The sequence below is a fragment of the Theropithecus gelada genome, chromosome 15, assembly GCF_003255815.1.
Source record: "Theropithecus gelada isolate Dixy chromosome 15, Tgel_1.0, whole genome shotgun sequence".
Classification (NCBI taxonomy): Eukaryota; Metazoa; Chordata; class Mammalia; order Primates; family Cercopithecidae; genus Theropithecus; species Theropithecus gelada.
This window is the reverse complement of record NC_037683.1, coordinates 40,977,630-41,004,950: the sequence shown is the minus strand read 5'-3', so window position 1 is coordinate 41,004,950 and position 27,321 is coordinate 40,977,630. Positions and strand designations below refer to the sequence as shown.

The 27,321-nt window shown below is 36.4% G+C and overlaps 1 protein-coding gene across 3 annotated transcripts in view; it reads right to left on the bottom strand.

Annotated features, from left to right (window-relative positions):
• Positions 1 to 27,321, bottom strand: part of ERP44 (endoplasmic reticulum protein 44) — a 117,149-nt gene that overhangs the window by 54,228 nt on the left and 35,600 nt on the right. For all 3 annotated transcript variants that reach the window (XR_003115956.1, XM_025359935.1, XM_025359936.1), the window contains exons 2-4: positions 24,170 to 24,242; positions 21,368 to 21,407; positions 15,955 to 16,070 (exon numbers count right to left, since the gene is read on the bottom strand). Coding sequence is in view for 2 of the 3 variants with exons in the window: in XM_025359935.1 (XP_025215720.1) it covers positions 15,955 to 16,070; positions 21,368 to 21,407; positions 24,170 to 24,242 (229 nt within the window). In the remaining variant the exon portion in view is untranslated. The remainder of the gene's footprint in view (positions 1 to 15,954; positions 16,071 to 21,367; positions 21,408 to 24,169; positions 24,243 to 27,321) is intronic.

Below are 27,321 nucleotides of genomic sequence, written 5' to 3'. Positions count from 1 at the left end.
AACAACCAAAAATCAGATGAACACTCACACTACTTGTTTTTAACTTCATTTCACTGAAAGAGGAAGTGAGAAGGTAGAAAAAACTCTCTTGAATCACCAACACCACCTCTCACTCAACCCCTGGCAGCAGCTGCACAGTACAATAAACTGTGTTTGGGAGAAGGAGAGCACAGCAATTGTGAGACATTGCCTTGAACTCAGGGCTTCCCTGTTATAGCAGAAAGCAAAATTGAACAGAACTCAGCTGATGCCCACACATGGAGGGAGTATTTAAACCAGCCCAAGCCAGAGGAAAATCACCCATTTCAGCAGTCAGAACTTGAGTTCTGGCAAACATCACCATCTTGGGCTGCAGTGCTCTGGGCCTCTAAATAAACTTGAAAGGCAGTGTAGGCCACAAGAACTGCAACTTCTGGGCAAGTCTTAGGGCTGAACTGGGCTCAGAGCCAGTGGACGTAGGAGAGGAGGATACATGACCTACTGAGACGCCAGGCAGGATGGTTTAAGGGGCTGCTGGCATCACCCCTCCATTAACCCCAGACTGCAAAGCTCACAGCTCCAAAAGAGAACACTTCCTTCTGCTCAAGGCGAGGAGAGGGAAGAGTGGGGAGGACTTTGTCTTGCATCTGGGATACCAGCTCAGTCACAGCAAGACAGGGCACCAGACAGAGTCGTAAAGCACCCTTTCCAGGCCCTAGCTCCTGGATGACATTTCTAGATACACCCTGGGCTAGAAGAGAACCTGCTGCTTTGAAAAGAAGGACCCACTCTTGACAGGATTCATCACCTGCTTACTGAAGAGTCCTTGGGCCTGAATAACCAGCAGCACGAGAAAAGAAACAAATAACATATAATGGAGCTCCAATAGGTCTGGCAGCAGACTTTTCAGTGGAAACCTTATGGGCCAGAAGAAGGTGGCATGATATATTCAAACAGCTGAAGGAAAAAGACTTTTATCCCAGAAGAGTGTACCCAGCAAAAACATCCTTCAAATATGAAAGAGAAATAAAGACTCCCACACAAACAAAACCTGAGGGACTTCATCAACATCAGATGTGTCCTACAAGAAATGTTAACGGGAGTACATTAATGAGAAAGAAAAGGACATTAATAAACAATAAGAAATCATCTGAAAGTACTGAAGTCACAGAAAATAGAAAGTACACAGACAAATAGAAAATATTGTAACACTAATTGTGGTGTGTCGACTACTCTTAAGTAGAAAGACTAAATGAGGGACCAATCAAAAAATAATAACCACAACAACTTTTCAAGACATAAAAAGTATAAAAAGATATAAACAGAAACAACAAAAAGTTAAAAAGTAGGGAGATGAAGTTAAAGTGTACAGTTTTTATTAGTTCTCTTTTTGCTTGTTCGTTTGTTTATGCAGTGTTGTTATCAGCTTAAAATAATGAGTTATAAGATAGTATTTGGAAGTCACATGGCAACCTCAAGTCAAACACACAACAGATATATAAAAAATAAAAAGAAATGAAATCATATCACCAGCGAAAATCACCTTCACTAAAAAGGAAGACAGCAAGGAAGGAAAGAAGGAAGAGAAGACCACAAAACAACGAGAAAACAAATAACAAAATGGAAGGAATATGCCTTTACTTATCAATAACAACACCGAATATAAATGAACTAAACTCTTCAATCAAAAGACACAGACTGGTGGAATGGATTTAAAAAAAACCAAGACCCAAAGATCTGTTGCTTACAAAAAACACACTCTACCTGTAAAGACACACATAGACTGAAAATAAAGAAATGGAAAAAGATATTCCATGCCAATGGAAACCAAAAAAGAGCAAGATCACTATACTTACATCAGACAAAATAGATTTCAAGACAACTATAAGAAGAGACAAAGAAGGTCACTATATAATGACAAAGGGGTCAATTCAACAAGAGGATATAACAACTGTAAACACAATGCATATACATATGTAACGCATATAATACAACGTAAATACATATGCACCCAACACTGGAACACCCAGATATATAAAGCAAGTATTATTATAGCTAAAGAGAGACTCCAACATAGTAATAGCTGGAGACTTAAATACCTGACTTTCAGCCTTGGACAGATCTTCCAGACAGAAAATCAACAAGGAAACATCACAGTTAACCTGCACTATAAACCAAATGGACCTAACAGATATTTACAGAACATTTCATCCAATGGCTGCCGAATACACATTATTTTCCTTATCACATGGCTCATTCTCAGGGACAGACCACATGTTAGGTTACAAAGTCTTAAAACATTCAAAAAAATTGAAATTATCTCAAGCATCTTCTCTGACGACAATGGAATAAAACTAGAAATGGATAACAAGAGAAATCTTGGAAATTATACAAGTACATGGAAATTAAACAATATGCTCCTGAATGACCAGTGGTCAATGAACAAATTCAGAAGGAAATTGAAAATCTTCTTGAAATAAATAATGATGGAAATACAACATACCAAAACATATAGGATTCAGCAAAAGTAGAACTAAGAGAGAAGTTTATGGCTATAAATGCCTACGTCAAAAAATAAGAAAAAACTTCCAATAAACAACCTAATGATACCTCTTAAAGAATTAGAAAAGCAAGATCAAACCAAACCCAACATTAGGAGAAGAAAAGAAATAAAGATCACAGCAGAAATAAATGAAATTGAAATGAAAAAGGCAATACAAAAGCACAAGTAACAAAAAGTTGTTTTTCTGAGAAGTTTTACAAAATTGACAAACCTTTAGCCAGACTATGAAAAAAAGAGAGAAGACCGAAACAAATAAAAACAGAAATGAAAAAGGAGACATTACAACTGATAGCACAGAAATTCTAAGGATCATTAGCAGCTACTGTGTGCAACTATCTGCCAATAAATTGGAAAATCTAGAAGAAACTGACACATTCCTAGACATATACAACCTACCACGATTGAGCCATGAAGAAATCCAAAACCTGAACAGACCAATAACAAATAATGAGATTGAAGCCATAATAAGAAAGCTTCCAGCAAAGAAAAGTCCAGGACCTGATGGCTTCACTGCTGAATCCTCCCAAACATTTAAGGAAGAACTGATACCAATCCTACTCAAACTATTCCAAAAAACAAAGGAAGAGGGAATACTTCCAGACTGATTCTATGAGAACAGCATTATCCTAACACTGAAACTGAAAAAAGACACATCCACAAAAGGAAAACTACAGGCCAATAACCCAATATTGATGCAAAAATCCTCCACAAAATACTAGCAAACCAAATTCAACAGTACATTAGAAAGATCATTAATCATGACCAAGTGGGATTTATCTCTGGGATGCAAGGATGATGGTTCAACATATGCAAATCAATCAATGTGATACATTGTATCAAGAAAATGAAGGATAAAAAACATATGATCATTTCAATTGATGCTGAAAAAGCATTTGATAAAATTCAACATTCCTTCACGATAAACACCCCCAAGAAACCATGCAGAGAAGGAACATATTTCAACTTAATAAAGACCATGTACAATAAATCCACAGCTAGTATCATACTGAATGGGGAAAAACTGAAAGCCTTTCCTCTAAGATTTGGACTACAAGGATGCCCACTGTCACTATTATTCAACATAGTACTGAAAGTCCTTGCTACAGCAGTCAGATGAGAGAAACATATAACGGGCATCCAAATTAGAAAGGAAAAAGTCAAAATATCCTTGTTTGTAAATAATATGATCTTATATTTTGAAAAACCTAAAGACCACCAAAAAACTATAAGAACTGACAAACAAATTCAATAAAGTTGCAGGATACAAAATCAACTTACAAAAATCAGTAGCATTTTTATATGCCAACAGTGAACAATCTAAAAAAGAAATAAAAATGTAATCCCATTTACAATAGCTACAAATAAAATACCTAGGAATCAACCAAAGAAATGAAAGATCTCTACAATGATAATTATAAAAAATTGATGGAAGAAACTCAAAAGGACAAAAAAAGGAAAGAAATTCTATGTTTATGGATTAGAAGAATCGATACTGTGAAAATGTTATTACTACCGAAAGCAATCTACATATTCAATGCAATCCCTATCAAAATACCAATGACATTCTTCACAGAAATAGAAAAACAATCCTAAGGTTTATATGGAACCACAAAAGATGGCAGAATAGCCAAAGTTATCTTAAGCTAAAAGAACAAAACTGGAGGAATCCCATGACCTGACTTCAAATTACACTACAGAGGTATAGTGTTAGGTCGGCACAAAAGTAATTGCGGTTTTTTGCCATTAAAAAAAACAACAACAAAAAAAAAACGGCAAAAATCGCAATTACTTTTGCACCAACCTATAACCAAAACAGCATAATACTGTCATAAAAAACAGACACAGGCTGGGTGCAGTGGCTCACACCTGTAATCTCAACACTTTGGGAGGCCGAGGCTGGCGGATCATGAAGTCAAAAGATGGAGACCATCCTGGCCAACATGGTGAAATCCCATCTCTACCAAAAATACAAGAATTAGTTGGGTACAGTGGCAAGTGCCTATAGTCCCAGTTACTCGGGAGGTTGAGGCAGGAGAATCACTTGAACCCGGAAAGAGGAGGTTGCAGTGAGCCAAGATCATGCCACTGCACTCCAGCCTGGCAACAGAGCAAGACTCCATCTCAAAAAAAAAAAAAAAAAAACCAGACATGTGTATCAGTGCAACAGAAAACCCAGAAATAAATCCATATATCTACAGTGAACACATTTTTGACAAAGGTTCCAAGAACATACATTGGGGAAAGGACAGTCTCTTCAATAAATGGTACTGGAAGAACTGGATATCCATATGCAGAAGAATGAAAGTAGACCCCTATCTCTTGCCATACGCAAAAATCAAATCAAAATGGATTAACCACTTAAATCTCAGACTTCAAACTATGAAACTACTACAAGAGAACATTGGGGAAACTCTCCAGGACACTGGAGTGGGCAAAGACTTCTTTAGCAATCCCCCACAGGCACAGGCAACCAAAGTAAATAAATGGACAAATGGGATCACTTCAAGTTAAAGAGCTTTTGCACAGCAAAGGAAACAATCAACAAAGTGAAGAGACAACCCACAGAACAGGAGAAAATATTTGCCAACTATCCATTTGACAAGGGATTAATAACGAAAATATATAAGGAACTCAAACAACTCTATACTCAAAAATGTTAATAATCTGATTAAATAATGGGAAAAATATTTGAATAGACATTTCTCAAATGAAAACATACAAACGGGAAACAGGTATATAAAAACGTGCACAATATCACTGATCGTCAAAGAAATGCAAAATCAAAACTGCAATGAGATACCATCTCACTCCAGTTAAAATAGCTTTTATTCAAAAGACAGGCAATAACAAATGCTGATGAGTATAAGGTGAAAAGAGAACCCTCTTGCACTGTTGGTAGGAAGGTATATTAGTACAAATGCTATGGAGAACAGTTTGGAGTGACTCAAAAAAACTAAAAATAGAATGACCATATGATCCAACAAACCCAATGCTAGGTGTACTAAGGAAAGGAAATCATTATATACAAGAGACATCTGCACTCCCATGTTCATTGCAGCACTATTCAGAATAAGCTAGATTTGGAAGCAACCTAAGTGTCTACTAACAAACAAATGGATAGAGAAAATGTGGTACATACATATAATGGAGTACTACTAATCCATAAAAAAAGAATGAGATCCTGTCACTTGCAACAACATGGATGGAACTGGAGGTTACTAGGTTAGGTGAAATAAGCCAGGCACGGGAAAACATTGCATGTTCTCACTTAAATGTGGGAGCTAAAACAAAACAACTGAAATCATGGAGATAGAGCATAGAAGGATGGTTACCAGAGAGTGGAAAGGGTAGTCGAGGGTCAAGGAGGGATGGTGAATGGGTACAAAAAGTAGTTAGAATAGGCCGGGCGCGGTGGCTCACACCTGTAATCCCAGCACTTTGGGAGGCCGAGGCAGGAGTTCAGGAGATGGAGACCATCCTGGCTAACATGGTGAAACCCCATCTCTACTAAAAATACAAAAAATTAGCCAGGCGTGGTGGCGGCCGCCTGTAGTCTCAGCTACTCGGGAAGCTGAGGCAGGAGAATGGCGTGAACCCGGGAGGCGAGCTTGCAGTGAGCCGAAATGGCGCCACTGCACTCCAGCCTGGGCGACAGAGCAAGACTCCATCTCAAAAAAAAAAAAAAAAAAAAAGAATAAATAAGACATAGTGTTTGCTAGCACAACAGGGTGTTGTGTAAAAAAAATTTAATTGTACTTTAAAAAATAAACAGTATGCTTCGATCTCAATCGTTTTAAAGACAAACGATAAATGCTTGAGGTCATGGATACCCTGATGTGACTATTACGGACTTCAAAATATCTCTTGGCCGGGCACAGTGGCTCACACCTATAGTCCCAGAACTTTGGGAGGTTGAGATGGGTGGATCACTTGAGGTCAGGAGTTCAAGACCGGCCTGGTCAACATGGTGAGACCCTGTCTCTACTAAATCTACAAAAATTAGCAGCCACAGTGGCGCACACCTGTAATCCCAGCTACTCAGGTGGCTGAGGCACAAGAATCACTTGAACACTGGAGGCAAAGGTTGCAGTGAGCCGAGAATGTGCCAATGTACTCCAGCCTGGGAGACAGACAGCAAGACTCTGTCTCCAAAAAAAAAAAATTAAACTCTTGTAGTCCATAAAAATGTACACCCTACTATGTATCTACAAAAATTTAATAAAAATAAATTCTCTCTAGACAGGAGAAATAAGTTCTAGTGTTGTTCTACAGCACTGTAGGGTGACTGTAATTAATAATAATTTATTGTATACTTTTGAGTACTAGAAGAGGATTATCCTAATGTAACCATTAAACACGATATACATGTATTGAAATATTACTCTGTATCTCATAAATATGTTTATCACATGTGAATTTAGAAAAATCTAAGTGATAAGAAAGCTTTGTGTTATAGTTCATTTTTTCTTTTTCAGTTGCACATAAAATTTTGCCTTACAATCAGTGATGAGTTAGACTGGGTGAACTATGGCAGTAAATATTTATTCTATTGTTGGGAAAATAATGAGATAACTGTAGTGCCTACAAAACACTTCATAAATGCTGGTACTGTTTATTATTCATTTATCTATCCACCTGTTCAACAATTACAACTGAACACCTACTATGTGCTAGATACCATTCCAGTGCTAGGAACAGAAGGGTAAAAACATAAGGTCTCTACTCTCATGCAGCCATTTTATCATTATTATTGTCATTATTAAGATCACTGCTGCTGCTACTACTACTTCTACTTGTTTCCACGGGCTAGAATATTAAATGAAATTCTTTTTCTTAATGGACAGAACAGTATGAACATATTAAATGAAATTCTTAAATGAATGAAAATGAAAAACTCAGGACAACCACACAGAGAACTGTGGGTCAGTTTCTAGAAGCCATCAAATAGCTCAGCTCTAAGCATTCCTCAAAATGCTGGCAAAAGCCTATTCAAAGAAAGTTTTTAAAAATTCAATAATTGTGTTGAAGGTCATTTATTACAGTGAAGAGCAAATTACAATTAACAATATCACAATACCCCTGTACAACGCAGATTTCTAGCTTCTTACCCACATTTTTTCGAAAACTCCAAGGCAGTAAGGTGCTCCTACTTTTTTCCTTAATCAATGATAAACTATAGGTTCAGGACTTTTAAAATACCAAGTTCCTAAAAATTTGTAAAATTTCAACCTTACCAAAAAATTGCAATTGCATTTTTATTTATATAATGACCCATTGCAGACTATTTAAATAGACTATTTTATAATCTCTAATAGGACATTTTAAGTTGTTTGTATTCAGAAATGGGTGAATTCTCCATTTCTATGGTGAATTCAATTTAAACTACCTTATTCTGACTTTCAAATAGCATAGTTAACTGATAAAAGCTGTATTGTCCTGGGTTCCAGTATGGCTCCCTCCATTTACTATGCAACCTTGGGAAATCACTTAGCCTCTCTGTATCTTTCAGTCTCTTCATCAGTAAAATGGTAACACAATCCAACTCTCTGAAAGGTCAGTGTTCCTTTCTACCTCAGAAACTTCGTATTTACTGCTACTTCCATCTAAAACACTCTTCTTCCCCTACTTCACTTGAAAATTCCTACTCTTCCTTCACTTTTTATCATTTCCTCAAAAATGTCTTCCTCATCCCTGCAGACTAAGTCAGACTCATCATTTCGTAGCATTCAATACCTTCCCGTTAGAATAGATATCACAATATGTGATCGTGTATTGATCTCTCTTGCCTTTCTAGGTGTGTTTAGTTCATTGCTGTAGTTATAGAACCTTCCACATGGCATTACATAAGGTAGGCATACATTTTTTTTTGTTGTTAAATGAATGAATAATACTACTTAACTAGAGGAGTAATAAGTCGTGGTAAAGATAACTAAAATATCTGAAAGAACATGTCTAAATTCAAGTAAGCACTCACTAAGTAGCAGGGTTTTTTCCCAGGCAACGTGACTACAAACTTTTTACAGGAACTTTTCAAGAAATCATACTATGACTTTGGATAAAAGGTCTCAGCGAAAAAGTGAGTCGGAAGCAAGGCAGACAGACTGAAGTACTCAAGGGCAGGACAGAGTAGGTTAACATAATACCAGACAAGTGAACGATATGAACAAGACATATGTGGGCATGATGATATCTTGATTCTGAGGCCATCTTCTGTCCTTGCTAGGAAGCTTCTTACAGATCTTCTGCCTAACAAAAACTAATCCTAAAGCAACAAATAGATACACTTGGTTGGAAAGAATATTGAAACAAAATACAGACCACAAGAAGTAAAGCTTTTTATTTGCAAACAAACCTAATTGTCTAAGTAGGAAATCCTATGGACTCTATTTATAAAACTTATTAGAACTAGTAAGTTTTAGTATACAGGGTCAATATAAGAAATCAATCTTATTTCTATAAACTAGCAACAAAAACACTAAAAATTAAAATTTAACAATCAATGCCATTTGTAACAGCACCCCCAAATAAGAAATACTTACTGAGAGATCTCACAACAGATGTCCAAAACATGAGAAAAAAATACCAGGCAAGCCCAAAATGAAGGACATTCTACAAAATTCTTAACGAATACTACTCAAAACTGTCAAGGTTGTGAAAAATGAAGCCTGAGAAACAAACAGATCAAAGGTAACCAGGAAGACATTATGCCTAAAAGTGATATCCTAGAACAACAACAAAAAGACCTAAGTGGAAGAGGGATAAAATCCAAATAAAATCCATAGTTTAATTAATAGTAGTGTACCAATTTTAGTTTCTTAGCCTTTGACAAATGTGCCATAGTAATATAAGATATTGATGTTAGGGTAAAATACATAAGGCATATAAGGGAACTCTCTGTATTATTTTTGCAACTATAATCTATGTATAATCTACAATTATTCCAGAAATGAAGTTTATTCTTAAAATATCATTTACAATAGCATCAAATAAATAAATAAATACTTAGGAATAAATCTGACAAAGCTATCCAAGACATGTAGGCTGAAAAACCGCAAAACATTGCTGGAAGAAACTGAAAATGCCTAAATAAATGGAGAGATAACAATCTTCATGGATTCGAAGACTCAGTATCATTAAAATAACAATTTTCTATAAATTTCCCTGAGGATTCAAAGTAACCCCAGTTAAAATCCCAGTAGCCTGGCCAGGCGCGGTGGCTCACGCCTGTAATCCCAGCACTTTGGGAGGCCGAGGAGGGCAGATCACAAGGTCAGGAGATCGAGACCATCCTGGCTAACACGGTGAAACCTCATCTCAACTAAAAATACAAAAAATTAGCTGGGCTAATTTTGGGCACCTGTAGTCCCAGCTACTCGGGAGACTGAGGCAGGAGAATGGCTTGAACTCAGGAGGCGGAGCTTGCAGTGAGCGGAGATCACGCCACCGCACTCCAGCTTGGGCCACAGAGGAGACTCTGTCTCAAAAAAACAAAAAAAACTCAGTAGCCTTTTGTCATTAAAAATTAACAAACTGATTCTAAAAGTTAAATGGAAATCTAAATCAACCAGAACTGCCAAACAACTCTGAAAAAAAAGTACAAAGTTGAAAGTTTTACCTGACTAGACTTCAAGACTCGTTATAAGCTATAGTAATCTACAAAGTACTGGTATAAGCACAGACAAACGGATCAACAGTATAGAACAGAGAGAACAGAAATAGACCCACACATACAGTGTCAGTTTATTTCAGCAAAGATGCAACAACAGTGAAGAAAGGATAGTCTTTTCAACAAATAATGCCAGAACCATATGCAAAAAAATGAACTCCAACTCATACACTGTGCCACATGTAAAAATTAATTCCAAATGGATTACAGACATAAGTATAAACCTGCATACTACCACATTTGTAAAAGAAAACATAGAAGAAAATCTTTGTGATCCTGTGTAAGGCAAATACTTCTTAGATACAACATCAAAAGTGTAATTCATTTTAAAAACTGATAGTAAGACTGCACCAACATTAAGAATATCTGCTTTTCAAAATACACTCTTCAAGCTGGAGGTCTCATACTTCTTGATTTCAAAACATATTACAAGACTACAGTAATCAAAAAGTGTGGAACTGGCATAAAAACAGACACACAGACCATGGTACAGACTACAGGGTCCAGAAATAACCCCTCAAATATATAGTAAAATGATTTTCGATGAGGATGCTAAGACCATTCAATGGGGAAAGAACAGTCTCTTCAATAAATGATGCTGGAAAACCTAGAAGTACACATGCAAAATAATAAAGCTGGGCCCTTACCTTGTTCCATACACAAAAATTAACTCAAAATAAATGAAAGACCTGAACATAAGACCTAACACTCTTCAACTCTCTAAACACTCTAAAACTCTTAGAAGAAATCATAGGAGAGTAAACCTTCATGACATTAGATTGCAATTATTTCCTGCATATAACACCTAAAGCACAGTCAACCAATGTAAAAATTCATAAGATAGACTACATTACAATTAAAAATTTCTATGAATCAAAAGACACAATCAACAGAGTGAAAAGGCAACCGACAGAACAGGAGAATTTATTTGCAAATCATATATATGAGGGGTGAATATCCAGAATATACAAAGAACTCCTACAACTTAACATCAACAACAAAATCCCAAATAACCTGATTTTAAAATGGGCGAAGGAGTTGAAAAAATATTTCTCCAAGGAAGATATACAAATGACCAATAAACATGTGAAAAAATACTGAACATCACTAATTATTAGGGAAATGCAAACCAACACCACAATGAGATACCATCTCACACCCATTAGTATGGCTGCTATAAACAAACAAACAAACAAACAAAACAGAAAATAGAGCCCACATGATCTCACACACCATAGTCCCAGCTACTCAGGAGGCTGGATGGGAGGATCCCTTGAGCCCAGGAGTTCCAGACCAGCCTAAGCAACATAGTGAGACCTTGTCTCTATTAAAACAACAACAATAACAAAGAGAAAATAAGAAGTGCAGGTAAGCGTGTGGAGAAACTGCAACCCTTAGGTACTCCTAATGAAAATGTAAAATGATACAGCTGCTATGAAAGACTGTATGATGTTTCCTCAAAAATTACAAACTACCATATGTTCTAGCAATTTCACTGCTGGATATATATAAAAAAAAAAAAATGGGTACTTTCTTTAAAGGTCTCAAAGAGATACTTGTACACTCATGTTCACGGCACCATTATTTACAACAGCCGATGGCAGAATCAACCCGTGTTCTCGATGGATGATACACAAATCATGGTATATACATACCAAGAAATATTATTCAGTCTTAAAAAGCAGGGAAATTCTGATGCATGCTACAACATGAATAAGCCTTGCAAACATTATGCTAAGTGAAATATGCCTGTCACAAAAAGACAGACACTGTATGATTCCACTTATGTGGAGTACCTAGAGTAATCGCATTCACAGAAAAAGAAGGTAGAAAGGAAGTTGCTAGGGGCTGGGGAGAAGGGGCAATGGGAAGCTATTGTTTAATAGGTGTAGAGTTTCAGTTTTGCAAGATGAAGAACGGGAGACTGGTTGCACAACAATGTGAATACATTTAACAGTATTAAATTGTACAATTTAAAATGGTAAAATAGTAATTGTATGTGTATGTTACAATTTTTTTAAAAAAATACAAAGGTAGAATGGGAGAAAATATTTGCAAATTACACGTGAAAAAAGACTTGTACTCAAAATATATAAAAAACTCTCAAAACTCAGTAAGAGGGTAGGGCACAGTGGCTCATGCTTGTAATCCCAGCACTTTCAGAAGCCGAGGCATAACAATCACTTTAGCCCAGGAGTTTCAGACCAGCCTGGGCAACATAGGGAGACCTGTCTCTAAAAAAATTTTTTTAAATTAGCCGCGTGTGGTGGCACATGCTACTTGGGAGGCTGTGGTGGAAAGGTCACTGGGGTCTGGAAGGTTGAGGCTCCAGTGAGCCGAGATTGTGCCACTGCACAACAGCCTGGGCGACACGGTAAGACCCTGTCGCAAATAAATAAATAAACAAATTTCAATAAGAAAATAAACAATCTAATAAAAAATATGTAATATTTGAACAGACACATCATCACAGATACATGAATGTCATATAAACATGTGAGAATATTCTCAACATCATTAATTATTAGAAAAATACAAATTAAACCACAAGGAGATACCACTTTACACATATTGGAATATGTAAAATTAAATAGACTATCCACTCCAAGTTTTGACAAGAATATGGAACAATTGGAACTCTCATGTACTATTAATGGATATATAAAATAGAACAAATACTTTGGAAAATAGTTTGGCAGTTTCTTAAAAAGTTTAACATGGACCTACCACATGACCTAGCATTTCACATCTAGGTATTTGCTCAGGAAAAATGAAAACATATGCATAAAGATTTATATCTGAATGTTCCTAACAGCTTTATTTGTCATCTTTATTTGTATAAAGATTTATATCTGAATGCTCATAACAGCTTTATTTGTAATAGCCAGCAAGTCGAAACAACCCAAATGTCTGTCAGGAATTGAACAGATAAACAAATTGTGGTATACAGCCACACAATAGAATGCCACTAAATAATAACAAATAATATATGCAACATGAAACAATCTCAAAATAAACATACTGAGTCAAAAAAAAAAAAAAAAACCCGGACCAAAAAAAAACCTCATACTGTATATAAAATTCTAGAACCAACACCACTTATATAAAATTCTAGAAAATGCAAACTAATCTCCAGTGATGGAAAGCAGATGGTCCTTAAGGATAATGGAGGTAGGGGATAGAAGGGACAGACAGGGACCGCAAAGGGGCACAAGGAAAATTTTGGGGAATGACAGCTATGCTCAACATCTTGACTGTAGTGATGGTTTCATGGATATACACATGTATCAAAACCTATAAAATTATAAAATTTAAATGTGTGTAATGCATTATATGTCACTTATACCTCAATAAATCTCTTTTAAAAACTGCTTTAGGATTGAACAATTTATTTTTCGAAGCACTGATACATATATGAGTATATAAATTAAAATTGTTCAAATGGTTAGGAAAAAAAAAATTCGACCACAGAATAACCTGCCTAAAAGGCATTTCTCTTTAGAACACAGAATTCTTTTTTTTTTTTTTTTTTTTTTTTTTTTGAGACGGAGTCTTGCTCTGTCGCCCAGGCTGGAGTGCAGTGGCGCAATCTCGGCTCACTGCAGGCTCCGCCTCCCGGGTTCACGCCATTCTCCTGCCTCAGCCTCCCGAGTAGCTGGGACTACAGGCGCCCACCACTGCGCCCGGCTAATTTTTTCTATTTTTAGTAGAGACGGGGTTTCACCATGGTCTCGATCTCCTGACCTTGTGATCCGCCCGCCTCGGCCTCCCAAAGTGCTGGGATTACAGGCGTGAGCCACCGCGCCCGGCCTAGAACACAGAATTCTTAAGGTTCTTCCAGTTCAAAACCTCTACAATCTAATTGGCATGTAAGAGGTTAACAAAACTACAATTTGTCTTACAATCTCTAAAGAGACTGTGGAAAATGTAAATACATTAATCAATAAGGGTTTCATAACATCATTTCTTTAAAAGAATTACATAGAAGAGAAAAAATATTCAGAGAGATGCATAATACCTCATAATATCCATAATACCTCATAATATGCATAATACCTCAGATAACTTGCTGGTGGACTGAAAAGCTCTGAACTGTGCTATTTGCTCCCATAAAAAGAAAGCTTACTAGCAATGATGTCAGATTTTCTTCAAAAGTTATCGGTTTAAAAGATGGAATAAATGATATTTATGGTTCAAGGATATAAGTATTAAATTTTCTTCCCAATGAATGTAAGCTTTAGAGCATAATTTCCAATTTTATGGTTCAAATTCAGTAAAAGTAGGAACTCTTATCTGCACTGTAACATCTCATTAAATACATAAAGAATAGAAAGATTTGAAATGAGAACCCACACCAAAAACATCATGTTCTCTGTCAGCGAAAGGTCGGAGAAAAGATCTGGAAAGCAGTGCGAAAATGTAGCCCATGCTTGTACTGACAATCTTTTATTGCTCCCTTCATCCTATCTAGTTACGAATTTCAGCAGACAGAAATACTGGGTGGGGCTTAGAAGACTGTGAAATGATTTCCTGTTGGAAAATGCCTTGCTGCCTAGCACAAAGCTATATCAGTAACTCCCCAAAATGTTTGAACAGAAAAGAGCAAATGAAGGCATTTGGTCAGAAGATCAGGATTCAAATTCCAGCTTGACCAGACATTGAGCTATGTAACATTGATTAAGCCACTTCATATTCATTTCCTCATCAGTAAAATGAAAAGTTAGGTGTGTGTACACACATACTAATTTTAATCAGTAGGTTAAGTATAAAAAGTAGAAAACTTGAAGAATGGGAGACAGTTCTGTATTCACACCAACTTAACCAATAATGCAATAGCTTTTTGTGAGCAGTCTCTGTCTCCCAGAAACTGTCAGATGCTTGAGACAGAGATTAATAAGTGGTTTGGTCTCCTCTTAAAAGTGAGCATTAAAAAAAAGAAAGAAAAAAAAAATTCCTGCCTTGATGAACAGACAATGCAGCTGATAAGACAACTAAGACAAACAGAACTATCAAATACAATGAGTTTAGTACGATGAGAGAGGAAAGTTCAAGTATAATGGGAGCACACAGGAGTGGGAGCACACAGGAGGAAACACCACTAGCAAGATTACTAGTTCAAGTTAGAGAAATCCATCATGTATACAAAAAACCATGGGGATTTCATAGAGAATGCTCCACCAGGACAAGCAAAATGCAAGAGGTTGAATTTTAAGAGCTTAAACTAAGTTTCTTAATACTCTTAATAATTATAATCAGTTGCTACAGCTAATTAGACCTCAAAAATAGTCTAAACCAATCTTCACAGAATCTTTACAAAAACAGAAACACACAAAAATCTCAGACTATCTTATTTGAAATGACTATAAATGGTATTTTCACATGATTCTAAAATAACAGAAATCCATTTTTTCTTCTAATACCATATTTCAATTTTATTTACTGATTTTGGTATTTGCTTTGGTAGAAAACACTGCTAATTTTGATCCCAATGCTTGACCTACTGTAATTTTTAAAATAACAACAAAAAAACCTTCACACAAGCCAAATGGAAAGTAGTGTTATAAGTACATAAAAATTAAATAGTAACAATTTAACCAAGGTCACTAGAACCTTTTCGGTTTGTTCTCCACTTAAAAGCAGAGCATTTAAAAAAAAGAAAAGGAAAAAAAAGAAAAGAAAAACTATGCATGTGTGCCTGTGTTTGGGATGGGACAGTTTCTTTTAGACTTCCTATTGAGGTACTTACAGTGCTGATCACAATCAACTCTGGCAAACACTACTTGATTTTCATTTGGAAATTCTTCCTTAATGACATCGGAAGCTTCCTCAAAAATTGGATGCAACATCTGACTGAAACGACACCTATACACAGAGAAGGATGCCAATTAGAAATGAAAAGCAGAAGTAATAAAATCTTATTTCAGTTATTGCCCGTTGACATTTGATATAGGCACAATGAACAACTCTGCGAGATAATCACACACTTAATTTAATCATGGACCCTGACGTTGTTCAATGGAGATGAAGACAATTTTGAATTCAAACACTGTATAACAATTCTAAGAATGTATAAGATTTTGGTTTTATTCATCTTAAGATAATTGCCAGTATTATGGAGCACACAGCTAAGGATCTCTTGCAGAGGTCATAAAACAAGTCTGAAATAAGCCCCCTAAGAAGTACTACTAGGATTTGCAACTACTGAGGCTTGAACATTTATGAAAGAAATTAGCTTTCTCTATTTTATTTAATTTTTTTTGAGACAGGATCTCATTCTGTTGCCCAGGTTGGAGGGCAGGGGCACAATCTCAGCTCACTGCACCCTCCAACTCCAGGGCTCAAGCGATCCTCCCACCTCAAAATAATAAAATTTTAGACTACTGTGTAAAATATTTTAACTATATTGTAGATATTAGACTGCTCCACCTGGCTAGTTCTATCAAATCTCACAGGCAAGTTAGCATACCAAATAAATAAGTTATATTAAAAGAATATATGGTATATAATGAACTATTTCCCCTCAAAATTTACCCCTTGTTAAAATGGGCTTTTACATCTGTAAACATACTAAATACAGTAAGTCTAGAAGCAAGTATCTTAAATTCCTAACCAAGACTTCCTGTCTATATTTACTTTTACTTTAAACACAAGGCACAAACCCCACAACAGTCTGTTAACTTGTTACTTCTAACTGTCCCTTAGTCAAGTCAAACATTTCACAAATACAGTCATGTGGTGTTTAACAACAGGCATACACTCTAAGAAATACACCATTAGGTGATTTCTTCATTGTGCAAACAACATAAAGTATACTTACACAAACCTAGACGGTATAGCCTAGCATGCACCTACACTATATGGTATACAGCTTCCTATTGCTCCTAGGCTACAAACCTGTACCACATGTTAATATACTAACTACTGTAAGCAACTGTAACACAACAGCACTTGTGTATCTAAACATATCTAAACATAGAAAAGGTACAGTAAAAATACGGTATTATACATGGGACTTCTGTCATTGACCTAAACATCATTATGTCATGGATGACTATGTTCTAGGTCATTAAAGGGACCCAATAAGAAGAGGAAGAATCAGAATTAGTAACCAGCTGAGTTAGAATGGTCTTTCTCTTACAGAAGAAGTATTAAGGATATGTAAACAAACTACAGTTGCTACTCTTGCTTCCGGAGCCCTTTTCCACCAAATAATTTACTTAAATGATGTCAGTGAACAGTTTAATCCACATGTAATTAGGTAATACATATTAGCTTTCATACAATAAAAATATTGGAAAGCCTGTGAAAGGATGCAAACAATATACTTCCTCCCTATTTCTTCTTGTGTATATATATATCTCTTCTAGCCCACTCACCTGACTTCCTAAGGAGATGTCCTAGAATATACCAAGGAGACACATCTGTATCTTCAATCTCTTGCTTTCAAGTGGCTCTTTCCTCTTTTAGCATTCTTAAATCTCTCCCATCAGGGATAAGTGGGTGGGGTCTGTGGACATCATGGACCGTGTCTTATTTGACTACGTAGTCTAATAAACATTCAATATATGTGTATCAAATGAATGAATTGACAGAATGGAGCGGCTAGGACCCCAGGTTTGCAGGTTCTTACTGTCTGTAGAAAATAAGGTATCTGGAGGACAGGGGAGGCAGGGAGTCCCATTAATCAGGGGCTGATTAATGGTTTCTTGAAAAATTTAGATCTGACCTAGTGAAGAAAGAGCGGGCAAGCCTCTTTATGGCCTAAGGGCAACGTAAAAAAACACATCAAGGGCTTCATTTCTCTAGATTGTCCAGTTTGCCACCCAGTAAGTATTTAAGCATGGTTCATGTTTAAAATAGGACCTGTCTTAATACAGGTTGAATGTCCCTAATCCGAAAATTCAAAATGCTTCAAAATCTAAAACTGTTTGAGCACTGACAAGATGCTCAAAGGAAATGCTCATTAAAGCATTTTGTATTTCATATTTTTGGGGTTAGTGATGTTGAACCAGTAAGTATAATGCAAATATTCCCAAACCTGAAGAAATCCAAAATCTGAAACACTTCTGGTCCCAAGTATTTCAGATAAGGGATACTCAACCTGTACCAAAAGATGAAAAGGGAAAATGAAATAAAATGTTACGTTTATAAAAGGAACATCACAAAAGAAATGGATCTATTAAAAGGGCCTAACGGTCATCTAAACCTAATCTCCAATCTAGTACTTAAATCAATCCTTAACAAATCTACCAAATAGATAAGTCTTTGCAGAGACATTCTGAAGGCACTTACTAATATGATCTAGTTAGAGAAAGAAATAAGCTTTGCAGTCAGGCATACCTGAATTTAAATCCCACTTCCACCACTTACTAGCCATATGACCTTTCTGAGCCTCAATTCCTCAACCTAAAAGGAAATTATAATACCTACCTGCAGAGTAGTTCTGAGCATTTAAAACAACCTATGTAAAGAGTCTGGATGGGAATGGTTAATGGGTACAAAAATATAGTTAGAATGAATAAGATCTAGTAGGATGACTACAGTAAACAGAAATGTATTGTACATTTTTAAATAAAAGAGTAAAACTGGAATGTTTGTAACATAAATGATGAATCCTTGAAGTGATGAATACTCCATTTACCCTGATGTGTGTTTTTTTTGTTTTTGTTTTGAGACAGAGTCTCACTCTTTCACTCAGGCTGGAGTGCAACAGCGTGATCTCGGCTCACCGCAACTTCCGCCTCCTGGGTTCAAGCAATTCTCCTGTCTCAGCCTCCCAAGTAGCTGGGATTACAGGTGCCCGCCACATCCGGCTTTTTGTATTTTTAGTAAAGATGGGGTTTCACCATGTTCGTCAGGCTAGTCTTGAACTCCTGACCTCAGGTGATCCGCCTGCCTTGGCCTTCCAAGGTGCTGTGATTACAGGTGTGAGCCACCGTGCCCGGCCATGTGATTATCATACTTTGTTCACCTCTATCAAAATATCTCATGTACCCCATAAATATATATACCTACTATGTACCCATAAATATTAGGTAATCTGTTTTAAATAGTCCGGCACAAAACAGCATTATTAACCACCTACTACAGTATTACTCGAGGAGCTGCAGTATTTTTAAGCACCTCTATTACAGAATTATTAAACTGTGCCACATCCATAACTTCCAGAAGGAACTCAGAGTCTAGACTTTGAGGCCACATAGTATTAAGTCTATGTCCTACAGCCAATTACCCAAGCTTTTTCAGCTGTATAAAAGAGCATTAATTCATTAACAACTTAAGGTATTCTTGAGGTAATGTTTTCCCAAATAACTTAGTCCACGTTTCCAATTCAGTTTTTTTTTTCTTTTTTTCCAAAAGATCCCAGCAGCATATTCTATTACTCTTTCTTGCAACATACAAAATCTCTCAGTCAGGAGAAAGTCGCTCTAGTTTTTCTTCAGACATCATCTAGTTGGGTAACCTTGGGAAAGTACTTCACTCCCCTGGATTTCAGTTTTCTTATTTTAAAATGGATTGGACTACATAATCTTCTGCCAAATTTTGTGGCTATTAATACATCTTGACAACCCTAATTTACCTTGAAAAATGCTACCTTTGTTACATATTTTATAAATAGCATTTTCTCTGTGTATCTGCAACTTTTTTAAACTGAAGTTTTTAAAATAATCATACCATATATACATTCATTTAGCAGACATTATGTACTTATCAGCCACATATTAAGCAAAGTGCTTGGGGATTAAAGTTGAAAATAAAACTATGGTATGTATTTTCACAGAGCAAACAATGTAGCAGGGAGTCACCAACAGGATTACAGCCTACAAGTGTTATGACTGGGTAAGTATGGGTGTTATGGGAAATAACAGAAGGGCTCCTAATCAGAGTCAAGAGTAGGGGAAGGTGTATTGATCCAGGAGGATAACCTGGAGAAAGTGGCAACTAATCTAAGACTTGAAAGATTAGAAGTTAACTAAGTAAAGAAATGGGTGACAGAAGAATGATCCATCCAGGCAGGGGAAATATCATGCCTAACAGTCCAGTGATGAAATACAGAATTTTACAGGAATTGAAAGAAGCTTAGTTTAACTGGAGCAGAATGTGGAAGTGGAGAGAGGCCAGACATAACAGCTACAGAGGGAATAAGAGACCAGTTCATAAGGGGACTTCTGTAAAGGATTTAAATTTTAACCCAAAGGTAATGGAAACATTTTAAGGGTTTTAAGAAGGGGTATAAACTAATCTTATTTACACTGTAAGAAAGAGAACTCTGGCTTACATTGTAGAGAACATAATGGAGATACGTAAGCCTAGAGCACAGAAAAGAAATGAGGAGACTGTAGCATGAATTCTAAATAAATGACAGGACTGTGACCTGGAGTATGGTAGTCATAGCTAGTAGGTAGTAAGCCTTAAAGGGTCAGATAAGATACAGAGTATCTAGTGATAAAGATTATGCCAGTGTTTCAGACTCTTTCCAGCTAAATCTCCCTTGTGTTTCAGAATCTTTCTAGCTAAATCTCCCTTCTTCCTGTCTCCATGCCATATTCTGTAACATCTACTATACAACATGTTGTTCTAGATGCTGGGAATACTGAGTATGCCATTATCTCTGCCCTCAAAGTTTGTTTGCTAGGGCACAAACAAATAAGAAAAGACAAAACATTTAGTAAGAAAAAGAAAGTGGTACATAGAGTACTATATAAACACAAAAGACAGGCTCTGATTCAGCCAGGGGAAGGAGTAAAGGTATCCTAGAAGAGGCAGCAGATTGTATAAATTTTAAAATGTCAACATTATTTTTCCTTCTAAACTTGCCATACCCAAATCATGACTTACAAACACAAACCTCCTTCCACAGTCAGGACAAATACAGAATTGCAATATGTGTTCCCTTTGAGTGGGGGGTGGAGAGAGTCATATTTAAGTTATGTGTTACCTGTTTTAAGATATGTGATAACAGAATCAGCTCTATTTCTTTCTTAAAACAGAAATCCTTACCAAATTAAACTACTTCCTTTGTGGATGAAACTTAATTGACTTTATGTATGGAATACTGTCTTGAAATAGTAAAAGCCTTCCCTTCCCCTTTCTAGCAAAGAAAAATTAACCTTTAGCAAGTAAAAACAAACCCAAACCCAAACAATAAGATTACTTACCAGTCAGCATAAAAATTTACTAAAGCAACATCAGCATTGTCTGAAATTGAAAGACAAAACCAAATAAACTAAGTTATTTGTAATAATTTTTACATAATTAAAGATACAGTTTCATTATGATCTTTGTCCAATATAAGGGTCCACTTAAAAAAACACAGTGACTATTATCTCTCACTCAGAAACCTAGAGTCATGGACAGCTTATAGAATTTATGGGAAACTTTGTCTCTTTTCTCTGTATGCTTTATAAGTTCACTGCATCTTTTATTTTAAGGAGACTGGGTCTCACTCTATTGCCCAGGCTGGAGTGCAGTGGCATGATCAAAATCCAGTGCAGCCTCAAACTCCTGGGTTGACGTGATCCTCCCACCTCACCTTCCCAAGTAGCTAGGACTACAGGCAAACACCACCACACCTGGCTAACTTTTTTTTTTTTTTTTGAGACGGAGTCTCGCTCTGTCCCCCTGGCTGGAGTGCAGTGGCGCGATCTTGGCTCACTGCAAGCTCCGCCTCCCGGGTTCACGCCATTCTCCTGCCTCAGCCTCCCCAGTAGTTGGGACTACAGGCGCCCGCCACCGCGCCCAGCTAATTTTTTGTATTTTTAGTAGAGATGGGGTTTCACCGTGGTCTCGATCTCCTGACCTTATGATCCGCCCGCCACAGCCTCCCAAAGTGCTGGGATTACAGGCATGAGCCACCGCGCCTGGCCTTTTTTTTTTTTTTTTGAGACAGAGTCTCACTCTGTTGCCCAGGTTGGAGTGCAGTGGCGTGATCTCGGCTCACTGCAAGCTCTGCCTCCCGGGTTCACACCATTCTCCTGCCTCAGCCTCCCGAGTGGCTGGGACTACAAGCGCCTGCCACCACGCCTGGCTAATTTTTTTTGTATTTTTAGTAGAGACGGGGTTTCACCATGTTAGCCAGGATGGTCTCGATCTCCTGACCTTGTGATCCGCCCACCTCGGCCTCACCTGGCTAATTTTCGAATTTTTTTGTAGAGACAGGATCTGGTTATATTGCCCAGGCTGGTCTTGAACTCCTGGCCTCAAGCAACCTCCCACCTTAACCTTCCAAAGTGCTGGGATTACAGGCATAAGCCATCACACCGGGCTCCGTTCATTGCATCTTAAATAATTTAAAGCAAATGGGAAATTAAGCCGAGATAAGGCAAGTAAGCTACTATCATAAAAAGTAAAGTGGAATGATCTGTATTTTATTTTTTGATCTTCCATATTCACAACTGAGAATTAGTTCTGCAAACAAAATCCCACATCACAGAAAAGACCTGTATAACTAAGTTATTTCTAAACCTCACATATCCCACCTAGTTGCAACAAGTAATCTACAACTAACAGTGTTGCACAAGACGCCAAGTTTTTGGTTCCTATCCATTTAACAGTTATTCCCTCCTACAAAAATAACAGCATCATTTGCATATCAGGATGTAAAGACATGAGAAAGATGTAGCGCTTTTTGCCTAACCCTAATTCAGAGAAACTTAAACTCCTCAAGCACTCATGAAAAAAACAAAGATATTCTAGAATTTGAAAGATGACAGAAGTGAGAATGATATGTGAGTTTCAATTCCTTTCTTTCCTTTTTACCATCAAGTTACTTTTTATATACTTGCTTATTTGCTCTAAAGCAATGATTCACAAACTGTGGTTCCTGGACCAGAAACACCAACATCACCTGGGAACTCACAGACATGCAAATCCTTAGGTAGGGGTCTAGCAGTTTCCTAGCAGTATAGATATTAAAAAGTGTTCCAGGTGATTCTGATACGTGCTAAAGTTTATGGAACCACTCCTCTAAAGAGACTCCATAAGACAGGAATAGACTTTTAGCATTTAAAGTTCCAGGAACATAATATATTACACTCAATGAATGTTGTAACTCCTTTTGCCTCTATTACATGCGTAAGATGGATGGTTAAAAAAAGAAATTATTTATGCACACTGTACATTTTCTTAAAGCTCCTAAGTTATTATTTTCTATCAACCACATCTTCAGTTTTCCTTTACTATTTTTAAAAAACAAGAAATGGTTTCTCAAGTTAATTATATCCATAACCACATTGTCAGCAAACAAACCATTCAGCAAAAAACTTATCAGGCCAAGTGTGGTGGCTCATGCCTGTAATCCCAGCACTTTGGGAGGTCAAGATGAGAGGACTGCTTGAGGCCAGGAGTTCGAGACCAGCCTGGGCAACATAGCGAGACCATGTCTCTACAAGAAAAATTTAAAATTAGCTAGGTGCAGTGGAGCACACCTGTAGTCCTAGCTAACTTGGAAGGTTGAGGAAAGAGGATTGCTTGAGCCCAGGAGGTCAAGGCTGAAGAGAGCTATAATATTATCATGTTACTGCACTCCAGTCTGGGTGACAAAGCAAGACCCTTTCTCTAAAACAAAAAATAAAAATAGTACCGAACTTAACTGGACCAATAACAATAAAAGAGATCAGAGTAGGCGATCTAATTAAAGGGAAAAAAGAAAAAAAAGTCTAGACTGTGTCCCAAGGTCATTAACATTTAGTACTGTACAGCGAGAACTATTGGTCTCTAAGTAGGATTATCAAAACATTTCATGAATTGTTAAGAATGGTATCTACATCAAGTCAAAGAAATAAAAAAGACGAAAAGTAACCAAAAGTGCTTTGATAATTCAGAAAGTCATGGAATTAATCAGAATGCCAGCTCTTGATCTGTGCTAGCTGCGATTTTATTGTGTGTTTTTTTTTAGAGAGAGAGTTGTAAACTAACTCTCTATAGAGAAGAGTACACTTAAAAAATATTGAGGTACTTACTTAAAATTTCATCTATATTCTCTGTATCAAGACTTGTTATTTCAGTTGTTACAGGAGTAAAAACCCAAGTTACCTGAAAATTTAAAAAATGAGAAATTAATAAATGTGTCCACAAAAGGCAAATACGTAAAAGCGGAAAGTCTAAAAATAAATAAAGTTGATTCCACTTGTTCCTTAGAAAATTATATATCAACTGAATTGAATCTTTATTATCTAATCTTTCACTAGATAAATGAAATAGGAGAAATACTAGCTTCTCAAACCTAGAAATTGATCAAATAAAACTTTCTATACTTGCAAATATACAAAATAGCTTCTAAGGAATTAGAAAAACTGAGAATATACATATCTTTTCAAATTAATACTTTCAAGAACTTTAGCGCCACAAGAAAAAATGTGTGAGATTATCAGTGTTTCAAGTATAAATATAAAAACCAACGCTAAGTCTGCTGATTCTATCCTGCCGTGTTTCTAAGACAGAAGAAAATAATGAAGAATGCAAGAAAGACTTTTGCAAGTTGTAAACCAAAAGCCCTTCCTGTATAATTTTCACTTATTGGTGATAACAATGTGTTACATGAGAGGCTATTAAAAAGAAAATAAGAATGTTTTTGCACTTTAATGAACCTGAAATCCAAAATTCAAGTTTATCAAAGAAAATCTTAGCCATCTGCAAAACAAAGAAAATATAAAATTTTAAACTAAACTAGCGTTTTTAAAATTTAAAATTTAAAATTTTAAACTAAACTAAACGTTTACTTATTTTAAAAAGTAAAATTTAGTGTATTTTATTTTTAGTTTCCAACTTTAATCACTTGGTGTTTGCTGCCTGGAGAGTTTTTTGTTTGAAATAGAGTTTGTGTATGGAAATTGACTTACTAAATCACTGCTTTTTACTGAATGACAACTAACGTCAGGCTCTCATCAAAGTGCTGAAGACTATTCCTTTGCCCACCCATTTCCTGAATACTTCAGCACTTACAACAGACTTAAAACTTTTATAATTCACCAACAATTCAATCTAAATGCTATAAAGAGATACAATGATGCTAGTATATAAATAAGCCCAGCTAAATTTTAAAAATATTTCTGGGCTGGGTGCGGTGGCTCATGCCTGTAATCCTAGAACTTTGTGAGGCCAAGGCGGGCAGATCATGAGGTCAAGAGATTGAGACTCTCCATCCTGGCCAATATGGTGAAATCATATATATATGTATATTATATATAAATTATTATATAATATTAATAATGTATTATATATAATTATATATTATATACATTTCTATAGACTTATTCTTTTCTTAGGAAAGGCCTAAGGATAACACTAAGTCTTATTTTTAAATTATTGTAACGGTGTAGCCAATAACTATCATGTCTGTTAGCAACCAATAAATTATACTCTCCTAAAAGTAGGCTAAATAATTGCAAATCTCTAAATATTTGACTTATAAAACTAATTTCATTATTTTCAGTGCCTCAAACATTAACTGTAAAGATCAGACTTCCCTCACTAGTCATTAGTTACTACTGATGGGGTTTAGGACACATTACACCAAAATACAGCACATTGGCATTTGAGGAAACAGAAGCAAAAAGGTCTCCCTGACCTTCTCCTGCCCTTCTCCCCTAAACAGGTCATAAAATAATTCTCTGACATTTCTCTAAAGTAGGTCTTAAGACTCCCCCTAAGAGACATATCCTCTAGACCCTGAGAAAAGGAATATCCCAATCTCTGAGGACACAGAGATGCCAAGAAGAATCTGAACTAACAGTTCCCTCAGTTTATTACTATTAGATCATAACCGCTTTGTCCAGTCGTATGTCTGTACAACCATTCACTCTTCATCAACCTATGAATTTTTAAAGTTTTTCCCACTTCTTTGGGTTGTAATTTCTGAAGGCTCCCATGTCATGTAAAACTTATATTAAATAAATTTGTATGCTTTTCTCTTGTTAGTCTACCTTTTATTATAGGAGTCTCAGATATGACCTAGAGATGGGTAAGAAATCTTTTCTACTCTACATTATCAATGTCTTCATAACAGATCCTGCCTTCATAAGTATCTGACCAGTTCTACATAACTGTGGATCCCAATAATATTGGTAACAGCAAGATTTTACACTTGTGTGCTAAAGAAAAACTCAAGAAGGCAGAAAAATATTATCATAGAACAATGAAGTTGGCATTATCAAAGTCAAGTCATTAAATAATTCAATAATATTTACAGTGTCTACTAGGTACTGAGGGCACAAATGCATAGAGCATGGTGTGTGCTGCCTCAAATCTGGGTAAGTGGGATATCCATTGCTCAAACATCTATCATTTCTTTGTGTTGGGCTCCAAATCTACTCTTTTGGTTATTCTGAAATATTTTTGAAGAGTTAATTATCATCTATCAAAATATGTAGAGAGAATGAATATATGTTTAAAATCTAAAGTTAATAGTTTTTTACTAGCTGGGCACAGTGGCTCATGCCTATAATTCCAGCACTTCGGGAGGCCAAGGCAGGAGGACCCCTTGAGGCCAGAAGTTCAAGACCAGCCTAGGCAACATAGCAAGACCTTGTCTCTACAAAAACACTTTAAAAATTAGCCAGGCATGGTGGCACATGCCTGCATTCCTAGCTACTGGGGAGGCTAAGGCCACTGGATCACTTGAACCCAGAAGTTCGAGTTTGCAGTGAGCTATGATTGTGCCACTGTACTCCAGCCTAGATGACAGAACAGACCCTGTCTCACACACACACAAAAAAAAAAAAAAAAAAAAAAAAGAGAAAGACAGGAAAATAGCATTTTATCTTGAAACACTTACATGGGAAAAACATTTACATGCTAAGTAATGGCAAAAATGAGGCAATGATCAATTTGGCTGTATTAAATAGATAACTGTTACTTTAAACACACTGTGCTAATAAATATGCAAGTGGTAAGATTGGTATTTTGCTAACAGTTGTGTTTGTTAAGAGGGCCCAACGCAAGAAAACTCTCTGACCCAGTAATCTCTGCTCCCTGTAGGGTGTAAAGGAGGCATTTTCCTGTTAGCTTATCATTAACATTTCTATTAATATGCAGTATGAAGGGAAAAACATGTTGTTTATTTGAACTGTTAGTAAGCTCCACTAGTCTGACAAATTGTTTCTTTTCATGTCAG